This window comes from Gordionus sp. m RMFG-2023, chromosome 5 (genome assembly GCF_954871325.1).
Source record: "Gordionus sp. m RMFG-2023 chromosome 5, tfGorSpeb1-WG-v2, whole genome shotgun sequence".
Taxonomy (NCBI): Eukaryota; Metazoa; Nematomorpha; class Gordioida; order Chordodea; family Parachordodidae; genus Gordionus; species Gordionus sp. m RMFG-2023.
Window position 1 is genome coordinate 22,664,078 of NC_088779.1, and position 11,346 is coordinate 22,675,423.

The 11,346-nt window shown below is 26.3% G+C and overlaps 1 protein-coding gene across 1 annotated transcript; it reads right to left on the reverse strand.

The window, feature by feature from the left end:
* Positions 1-4,208: 4,208 nt before the first annotated feature.
* LOC135929795 (lachesin-like) lies at positions 4,209-10,973 on the reverse strand. The gene is made up of 8 exons (XM_065466516.1): positions 10,918-10,973; positions 10,758-10,870; positions 10,488-10,716; positions 10,258-10,405; positions 6,002-6,120; positions 5,429-5,559; positions 5,092-5,251; positions 4,209-4,520 (listed from the first exon to the last, which is right to left on the reverse strand). Exons 1-8 carry the CDS (start codon positions 10,961-10,963, stop codon positions 4,408-4,410), a joined length of 1,059 nt encoding a protein of 352 aa, XP_065322588.1. The 5' UTR covers positions 10,964-10,973; the 3' UTR covers positions 4,209-4,407.
* Positions 10,974-11,346: the final 373 nt, after the last annotated feature.

Consider the following 11,346-nt stretch of genomic DNA (forward strand, 5'->3'; position numbering starts at 1 on the left):
TTTTTTTTTAAAAACAGATTAATGGAAAGCCAATGTTGAATTAATGTTTATAAGTCATCAGAGCCTGATTTGTATATAGTGCCAAACATTTAAATACTGAGTAGCTTTGATTAATATTTTATTTAAACAAATTTTCTGAATTTTGGGTTGCTATCTTGACTTTGGTACTTGGTTTTGAGTTGGTATCGCGTAGTTATTGGCTCTGAGTGGTCCAGTTTTGTCAAGCTAATTGAATTTCTTTTTATGGATTTATTTGAGTTTGTTAGAATTGACCAGATCTATCTGCAATGAAGATATTGAGTCGTTTTTAAGAATAGGTTTTCATAACCCGACCCACTTAACTTAGATTTGTAGATTAAGAATGATGATACAATCAAAAGATATATGCATTTTATTTCAGTTAAGATCCGTTACAAGATAATTTGTAATAGTCTTATTTTATCATAATTTATAGTCATGTAGATGATTAATAAAACAGTCAAAAAATTATTTTATTTTAATAACCATGTGAAGATAAATTTTTCACCCCTACCTAGAATTATCCAGAAAATATGGAGTAACAATGTAATATCTTTTTGCAAACTTTCAATCGATATGTTAGATACATTTGTTTATATAACTTTTTAAAATCTACACCCCCTCCCAAAAAAAAAACATTTTATTAGGTTTCATTTGTGACAAGCAACTTTTTAGAAGTTGTATTATCACCCTCCTCCCTTCCTGTGTTGATCTAGACCTGAGGACCTAGAGAAATGACATATTTTAGTATTAAAAAAATTCAAATATAAGCGATTAGTTGATTTTGTATTATTTTTTTATGAGTATAATTCGAAATTCAATTGATATGAACATATGCTCAATATTTATGGTAATCATTAAGGCTTACATCAAAGATGTTAAACTTAAAATAAGCCACCACCCACCCTTAAAGTCATTAAATTATTTTTACAATTCTCGGGTATAGGCTTTTGTTTTGCCCAATTCTTTTTGTTATTAGCATATAAGACGTTTAAACAACCGTTCTCGGACCGTTGTGCGTACAGTACGTGCGGCCTGCCCACAAACGTGTGAAGAGCTCCTCATCCCCCCCCCCAATTAACTATCCAGTTTGATGGATTTTTGAGGAATGCCTAGCGTAGCCCTGTTGTATCCACAACCAGAGGGCGAAAACGGTTTTATCACGTATTTTCAAAAGCCATTTAACTTTACATAAAAAACCATTTAACTTAAATATAAAAAAAAATCAAAATAAAAAAAATTTCTAAATTAGTACATTTTCTAAGAAATCCAGCATATAAAAAATTCTTAGAATGTCAAAATTTTTACTTAGCAAAATCATCTCCAAAAGAAAAAAATTAGTTTAGATTCAAGTATTTAATTCTGAGCCATTAAGGAATACTGTTCTGAATTTTTCAGTTTTTATTCTGAGCGAAATATTCAAATAATAATTGCTATTATTATCAAATATATTTCATAATATTCACTATATGTCCAAAATAAAAGACGTTTTAATAAAAATAATAAAATATTTTATATGTAGATGTCGCTTAATATTTTAGAAACTAATATTAAAATTAAAGCATATTGGAAATTATAATTTTATTATATAAAGAATGTAACAACATTTTAATACAAATAAATAGCAAGGTAATCTTTTAATTAATTATTTACCAAAGAGTGTCATAATTCACGATATTCGTCAACCAAATTGCTTCCTATAAATAATTTTAGATATTAAATTTTCTTAGGTCATATGCTGCATAAAAGGTTGCGTTTTTAAATTTTTAACACCCATAAAATATTTAATTTAAAAATATATTTTTTACTAGTTGATAGCCCGTCAAAATGAGGGCGAATCACAGTTTTTTGCTTAATTTAATAATGGATTAGTCTGAAAAATCCCCCTATTTGATAATAAATAAATCAGAAATCAACCTATCTTATGAGGTGTGAATCAGAGATATACCCTTATTATGATGAGTGTTAATTTAAAAATTTTAGTTATTTCTATAAATATGTTAATATTTCAATATGAACAGTATGCTTCATCGCTATTATCCTCTTAGCTTTTAAAGAGTAATAAGGTGACAATATATAGCATTTGAGTTGCTTACTTCAATCCTCATCGCTTTGAGTTACTTGTCTATTTATGTAGGCTCTGGTACATGGTCTTAAGTGGCTGAGAAACCCTTCACTTTTGGTGTTTAAGATTTAACGGGGTTAACAATATGCTTCTTGGCCTTGAGGACAACCTCGAGTTGTTGAGCTTATAGCTACAAAGGTTTGGTTATTATTGGTAATAAAAGAGAGGTTTTTGCGAAATTGTGGTTAAAATAAAATGGTGTATAGAGTAATTCTTAGTAGGGGGGAAGAGGGGGGGGGGGGTGTTGTATTTTGGTAGTGGTAATGTGTTTTGTAGATATTTTTGATAGCTAGTGATTGTGAGAGTATGGGTTATTGGAAAATGTATTAAATAATTTTATGGAATTGGTATAATGTTGGAGGGAGGTTAATTTTGAAGGAAGTGATATTTTTTTGTTTGTCAAATTTTTTTAATTAATAATCGGGATTTTTTTTTGGTAAGTGTAGTAAAATAAATAGTAAATAAAGGACATATCGGTGAGGTATGGGTGAATGTGCTGCGAATTCTGGTCAGGGAATATATTGGATAAATTAAAAAAAATAAGCCTTATATATTGGATAAATTAAAAAAATTAAGAGTTACAAAAAAATAAGCGAAAGTGTGCATTTTTTATACAGAAAATAAAAAGGTGTTTTTTCCTAAAATCAAATAAAAGAAAAGTATTTAAATTCATACCATAATTGTTAATGATTTTAGTTTTTCGTTTAATTAAATGAGTGGGGAAAGCAATATTAAGTTCCAAAGATATCTTATGTAAAAAAAAATTTTAGGTGTCTTATTTAAATTTAATATAAAAAAAGGGAATAAAAAAAATATAAGAATATTTATATTAATTTCTTCGTGCTTTTCGGGTGATGTAATATTTAAATCTTTATGAGTTATATAAATTGATCGAGTTTTTAAAGATAGGGTTCTAGTTTCTTAAAAAAAATGTTATATTTAATAAATATTATCCTGAAATGTAACGGATTGAATACTTGAGAGTTAATTAGTTTTGGGAATTTTATCTGGCCGCGAATCCCATGGTAAAGTAAAATACAGGCAGCCAAATTAAGTCTTAGAAGAAGACGAAATAAGAAATAGGATTATGGAAATTTTGGAATAAACAACGGTAGTGTCTACTGGAAACAACTTCTATGCGAGAAACGCATTAGATACCGGGAGTTAATAAATGTTGCAATCAACGAAACAATCAGTCTGTTTGGTCGCTTGTAAAAGCGGAGGTATTATAATCTGAAGTTTTGTTGACGCGGATTTTACAATGATATTTCTTTACATTCATTAATTTATTATATAGTCATTGTGGTACTTAGGAGACTCGGTAAGGTTATTATTTGTGAGCCATAATTACTTTTGGTTATTTTTATTTATTTTTTTTGTATCTTTTTTTGGAGGGATTTTCTTAATTTACGAATAGTTTAAACACATAATATAGTTTCTTTCATTTGCAAAATACTTCTGAATTTGTCTTACCATAAAATTTGCATTTATTGTGCTTTTCCCATGTTTAAAACCAAACTGCATTATTTCATTAATTTTGTTCCCTTATTTGCTTCTATAACACCCAATACTTTCTTTGCAAGTTCCAAGAGTTTATAAGACCCGCAATCTAAAGGATCCCTTTTCCCTTGTATACTGGAATAATTATACTACATTGCCAATCCTCGGAGTTCCTTCTTTGACAATTAGATTGGCTACTATATAAATAAAAGGCCAGCATACAGAATCAGATATTTTAAACAAAATTTTAAATTAATAAGTTTAATCTATTATTAATTTATTATAAAATAACATATTAAAAATAAATTTATTATTTGAATATATTTATAATATATATGAATATTTTTAAAAGTAACTAGTTACATTTAGCCCTTTACATTCCCTTCAATAAAACAACACTAATAATTTCCTATAAATTCAGACCAAAAATATTTTATTATAATAAATATGTATACAATGATTCGTGTATTTAATTTTACAATTTACGAATATTTGTTTCATCTTCATAATTACATCATTATATAAAATTAGTCAGATTCCATCAAAAAATATTTTAAAATATTATTTATATATAAATAATTTTACCCAAAAATGGACGGAAATGTTTTGGTTTATAAAAAAAAAATTTTTAAAAAAGTATATAGAAATACATTTTCTCTTAATTAAAAAAAAATATGCAAAAAATATCACATGATGTCATTTAAAAAATAATAAATAATTTAATGGTAAATGCGATAAATAAATATAGGTTAAGATTAAGATTGTCAAAAATTTGAGTATAATAACGTTTGGTAGATAATGAAAATTGATAAAATAAAGACATATTGATAATTTAGAGATTCGTGGTTGGTGATACCGGAATTCCCTTTAACGGCATCTAATTATTTTTACAAAATAAATATAATATATATATTATCAAATAATATATCATTTAATTTATTATATAATATACCGTAGTTCTCACTGCACGTCCTTTGTAAGTAATAATTTTGCAGAAAATAATCACATAAAAGATTAAAAAGGGTACTTAGTAGGATATCCAAAAATGTCCACATTTTAATAATAAAATATTTTATGGAAAAAATATTATAACTCATAAGATTAAGTAAAACGTTATAATAATTTATTAGAAATGTTATTTGTTTATCCTGAACATTTTTTTAAAAAAAGCTGTGTACGAGGTCTTGCAGTGAGAACGATATTTTATATCAATTGTTGACTAGGAAAGGTTATTAAAAATCAACGAATATTACATTACCTTAGAAATAAACATTACTTTCATATTTGAAAATTGAAATAAGATATTAAAAGGTATACAATTTATTTATAGTTCTAAATAAAAAAAAATTATAATATATAATCACCCCCTCCCCCATGAAAATTATTGGTTTATACGATTGATTAAATTTAACTTAACCTCACTTTAAAAAAATCAAAAAGATTTATACCAAAAAGACGAAAGGTTTTTTCATCCCTGCCAAAATTATTGACGGCCACACAGGTGTAATCACCTAAATCGCCTTTTTTAACGTTTTTTATAGTTAAATCGCTGATAACTGTATCATAACCTTCTTCCAGCAAAGCTGTTTTATAATAGTCTCCATGGATCTAATAGAGGATTCCAAAAATAAAGAAGGAAAAAATAAAATTTAGTGAAGAGGTTGAAATTCAAATTGATTAAAATATGTCTCAAACTAGATGTGACCTCGTGGTACTTTATTTATAAATTTGAAATAATACTCACCAAATTTATTAGCTAAAAATGGGATTATTATGAATTTATACTTCCATTCCTTGGTAAGTCCAGTGAACGTTGGCTTTAGGAGTGCCTTCCACAACGCATTCTAGTTCCGCCTTTGAATTCAAATCTTGCGCTACCAAAAGATTGCGTTTTTCGGTTATTATTTTGGGAGCAACTTTTTAAAACAAATAAGAAATAAGTGGCAAAAAAGTGATAATATTTAAATAAGCTATTTTCAAAAATTTGTAATACGATGCCCCTCCCCCACGACCTCAGTCTTGCAAGGAAAAACGGCAATTATGACTTAAATATATAAGCAGAGCACGAGAATTCAAAGTGTAAAACTTAATTTATGAACAATTTGACTCTAGAATTGGATTTACTCATATCTAAAACTAAATGTATTTAGTGTAAAGATCAACACAGCCCGCCTACGGGACAATCTGAGGTCTGTGTATATCTGTAATTTAGATATTACAAAATAAAAGCGTTAAAGATGGTTTTCACCTTTTTACGTTCTCCTCACTTGCGAAATGTTATAAAAGGATTATAAGTTATTTTTTTATTTACAAAAAAAACACTTCAAATTTTATGATTACAAAAGTGAAAACACTTACATTCCATGAACACAGACACGACCCTTCGATGAGTGCCAATAGGACTCTCGGCGACGCATATATAAGCACCTCTGTCACTCCTTTGCATGTTATTTAGAATCATTTCATAACCTAAATATCTGATAAAATTGGTTTTTTAATTTACTTGCGATAAACTAATATGTAAATATAAGAAATAAAGGGAGTAATCAACTTAGAAGTTGATGCGGCTCGAGTTAGCTAAGATTTTTGAAAATATTCATTGCCCCAGTTCGTAAAATATTTTGTTAGAAAGTTGTCTGGCCCGAACCGTATTATTTTTTAAAATGAAGGAAAAGGACATAAATTTGCCTCAATTTTTTTCAAAGAAATTATGAACAAGTAAAAATTAATCAGGCCCAGACCAATTTTCTTTAAAAATTATATTAAAATCAGCGAAAAAAAGGTTGGAATATCTTATAACGTTCTGTTTAATATTCATTTACTGCTACTATTTTGAATTTCCCTATGATATAATTTGCAAAATTATATCCAAAATTATATTGAAAATAACTTGGGTTGAACATTAAAAATCATCAAAAACAAAAAATTCGGGGAGCTTGAAAATAATTTTTTTTAATTTGTACCTCTGCATGTATCTGATAAATTCTATAAATTATAAAGTACCGATATTAAGCATTTCTTTATGTTTCTAGTTTGTAGAAAAGTCTCTAAGGCTATCATAAGTCGCCCACTATCTACTGTCAAGTGGCAAGGTGAGATCGCATTAAGATATAATTCATTCAATTAGCAGAAAATGATCAATACACGATAAAACATGCCTCTCTAAAAATAATGTCAAAGAATCAGATCAAAGGATATCAACAAAACAACCAAATATCCCTTAATTACAAAAATCCATTAAGTAATAATTTGTTATATCATATAAATTTCCATTTACAATACCCCGAAATACTTTAAAAAGAAAAAGTTTGGACCAGGAAACCTTCTTTCAGCCACAGAAAAATCTTGTATTTATTACAATTTGAAAATAAATATAATATACTTTTATACTCTTAAAAAAATATATATAATTATAGATGTAAAATCCGATAATTTATTTCTTTAAATATTAATTTTGTGATCCGGAGTTAGAGAAAAGAAATCGAGATTTTAACTGTTTCATCCTATTTTTTATTATAGTGGGCAACGTTCATGCCGAAAATGAATTCATGAAATATTTTTTTTATTTTGAAAAAGTAAGATATAGATTCCAGCTCCATTGAGTTATCTTGCATTCCCAGTTTAACGCGAATTTGTGGTTATGTGGGCAAAATAGGCAAATATGCCTATCGCCGCAAATTCGTGTTAACTGTGAATGCAGGGTTAAGATATTATGTTTCTTATGATATTTTTGAGCAGAGTAACTGGAAGAGCTTCCAGATCCCCTACATGTCATTTAACTATTAAAAGGAAGATTCTTTAAAGTAGCTTCCAAATATCAATAATAAAGTAAAATAAAAATATGGTATTTGCATGACCCCTTGGAATTTGGTGAACTTTTATATAACAAATTAAGGTACACGTGACTTAAGGAGTGTTTAAATTTTATTTAACACCCTAGCTGTTATATTTTTGATGTTACCAGGGGTCAAAATATGAAAAATGGCCTATTTTTAAGCTCATGGATTTTCCTTCAATTAAAGATTTACTAAAAAAAACTACGAATTATAGATAATAACAATTCTAAAATCAAAACAAAATCCATATATTTTTATTTACCTTTTTTTTTAATGTGGCGGTCTATTTAACCCCATTTTAAAGTTTACTTAGAAAAAAAATGAGTGTCATCGAGATCTAAAAACTTACAAGAAAATTGGAATACTAAGTTTTCACTTTTTATAATAAAATCGATAAAAAAAACACTAAAATACAAATACAACACATATTTCGGCAGTTTAATTTTTGGTACAAATATTTCCCAAAAAATTCAAACAATCTCAATTTTTTTGTAAAATTAAAAAAAATTTCTAAATACAGGTTGTAGATTCTCGATTAATATTTTAAATATATTAGATAAATTACTCTGAAAGCGAAAACTTGGTATTCAAATTTTTGTTATACAAATGTGGATTAGTCTTAGTTGACCTTAGTTATTTTTTATAAGTCTTTTAAGAGTTTAAAGGGGCTTAAGGACCTCCACATTTAAAAATAATATATTTGAAACATTATTCTGTAGTTTTTGAGTTAAATCTTTAATTGAGGAACAATTGAATAGTGTAAAAATAGATCATTAAAATTTTGACCCTTGGTAGTCTCCAAAAATATGTAAATAATCCTGGCTATGTGTACCTTAGTTTGTATAAGATCTCGCCCAAATCCTAAGGGGTCCTATCAAAATCAAATTTTATCTAAATGAAATGACCCAACAGAGGTTCAAATTGAAAATTTTGACAATGCTATTCTAATAATAACCTTGCTGATTTAGTAATCAGGAAATAAGGTTGTCAAAAATCATAATTATTTTTTAATAATAAAAAGATTAAATTACTATTTTCTTACATTATTCAAATTTTTTGAAAAAAAATAACTCCAGAATCTTGAAGCAAAGTTTTATTAGAACATGCATTTATTATATTAGATTTTACTAGTGCTGTAAACATTACTTCAAAAAAGAAACGTGTTACTCGTTTTAGAAAAAAAAAATAACAATTGTCATTACTCATTACCTTGTAAAAAAAAGGACTCGTCACTTAAAAAATACGAAATATATAAAAATAATATATTATAGGTTTCTTTTGTAATAATTTTTTTAATTTATTTTTGACAATTGATTTTCAAAATTTTGATCAGATTAACCTCAACATAGCTTTCGCTACGCTAAACACACGTTCAACTGGCACAGAGGATGGGAGGGTTGTATTATATTTAATAAATAACAATTAATCGGAAGAATTGATTTTTGAAAAAAAAACTTATTAAATCATCTTCACTTCAAATAAACTTTATCAAAATTTAATCTGAATTTATATTTTTACCTTCATACGATTTATTTTGAGGTGGTGGATATCGAGATTAAAATATTCGAATTAGGGTAAAAGTGTAAACTTACCCTTAATTTTCTTTATTTATTTTAAAAAAATTAATACTGATCATTTTCATCTGACGAATATTCTTTATAAAATAAATTACAAAATTGAGAATATAAATTAGTGTATATCTAGAATTAGAGTGTTCCACTTGCAAATTTGTTTCTGGGAAAAAAGATTTTATATTTTAGATTCAATATACGAAATTGTAAGTAAAAATTGAGAGGCAATTTATAATACTATTTCCAAATGATAGCCTAAAAAAGGGACTTAAAAATTTTTTTCTAAAATTTATTTGATAAAATTAAGGTTGCAGAATAAATACTTTAAGAATTATTCCTTTGTTCAAAATGCTCCATTTTTTTTAATTATTTAGAAGAATTTCTTAAAACATGGGTAACTACTATAAATCATCAAATTATCTAATATAGACATAAAATCTTTATTTAATTCTAATTTATTCTTTTAAATAATAATTTAGCTGAAAAAAAAATTATGCCAATATTTAAATAATTTTTTTTTATACATATTTTTTAGTGTTATTAAACGGCTCGTTTTGAGCCGATTTTTAAAAACGGCTAACTCAATATTTTAGGCAGAAAAATATTGCCTAAGCCTCAAGATTTCGATAATATATGTATAGACCTTTGTTCCTTCTATGAGCAAAATGTTCAGGCTTGTGTAATATTTTTTTGGATGAAGTATTGAGTTAGATATTTTTAAAAATCGGCTCAAAACGAGCCGTTTAACAACACTAATATTTTTTCATAAAATTTAAAAAAGGTGAACAATGGGTGATTATAAAATATAATACCATAGCTTGTGCTAATTTAACAAAAATTAAAATAGCACAAAATTGACAGTAACATGGCCAATAATTAAAATTTTTATTAGTTTTAATTTGTATATTTAGTGGAAATAAATCAATTAAAATCCACTCCTAACTCAAAAATGTCAAGTGAAAAATCTTTAATATTTAAATTGTGATTTAAATAAATTTAATTAGTGGAAATAAAATAAATTAAAGTAATCAAGCCATTAACAATAATGCAGAAAAAATATATAAATAATTTAAATATTATTTTTTTATGACTATTATATTATCATATTCAATTTGAAGATGTATGAATTGTATAATGTTTATGCATAAATTTTTATTCAAACAAAAATCATATAATAATTATAAATTAATGAAATTTAAATATTTACTTTAGACCCCCCATAGGTAAGATGTCATTGTCAAGACGCATCCAATATATCTTTGGTTTTGGTGAACCAGTTGCATTGCAGCTTAATTTTACAGTGCTTCCTTCTTGTGAATATATGTCAGAAGGGGTATATACTATTTTTGGTGGGTCTAAAAAAATCAAAAATTAAAATAAGTTTTAAACATCAATTTTCTAAAGGCAATATTAAGTTTTTAAGTCAAATATAATTACATAAAACAGTAAGTTCTACATCTTTATATATTAATGGATCTGTAGATATCTGGCATTGATAAACCCCTGAATCCTCATCATTTATATCTCGTACTTCTAATGTATATTGCTGATTAGTTTCACTTCTAATAGTAATTCGTGTATCCTGGGTTACTCTTGTACCACCAGATGTTAGTACATTTGGAAAATCTTTTTGGCCATTAGAATCAGCTATTTTTATCCATGATACCTAATAAGGTATCAATAATTTAGCTATTTAATAAAAAATACCGTATAATCGCCTAAATATTGTACAAAACAATCAAGCCGAGCTACATTTCCCTTGTGCAATAAAGTCTTGCTACTTACTTTTGTAATTTTTGGATTTAAGCTTTGATTTAAACCTGATTTAAAAAAGATTTATAAAAATTTTGGCTAAATACAGCAATACCTCTTAAAATTAAACACATAAACCAAAAACATTGCAAATTTTTCATGAAAAACCGGTGTAACTTATAATTACAAGAGTAAGAATTGACAGGTAAATTTAAAATGGACAAGTAACATTCATTTTGAATTTATAGACTATCTATTATATTTAAAGGATTGAATAAAATTCGTTTTTTTATTTACTATATTCTAATTAAAACTGTTAAATATGGTGGCCTGTAAGGCCAAAATATTAAAATCAATTGTATCAAATATAGTAATATCAAATTAACTCATTTTCGAAAATTTTATTCTCTTCTTCCATTAAACGTTTTCTTATAGAGACATTATTAAGTCATTGTTGATATGACCTGATTAATACTAACCTTTAAATTGTGTTTATATAAATTATTATATTGATTTTTTTTAATATAAATTGTTAAATTGATTT

What these genes read in the sequence shown, in the direction of transcription:
- LOC135929795 (XM_065466516.1), bottom strand. Translation starts at nt 10,963, where the DNA reads ATGAAAAATTTGCAATGTTTTTGGTTTATGTGTTTAATTTTAAGAG. An exon ending in TATGTGTTTAATTTTAAGAG is followed by an intron (nt 10,871 to 10,917) that starts GTATTGCTGTAT and finishes TTTTTAAATCAG; the next exon opens with GTTTAAATCAAAGCTTAAAT. An exon ending in AAAAACCTTTCGTCTTTTTG is followed by an intron (nt 4,521 to 5,091) that starts GTATAAATCTTT and finishes AAAAATAATTAG; the next exon opens with ATGCCGTTAAAGGGAATTCC.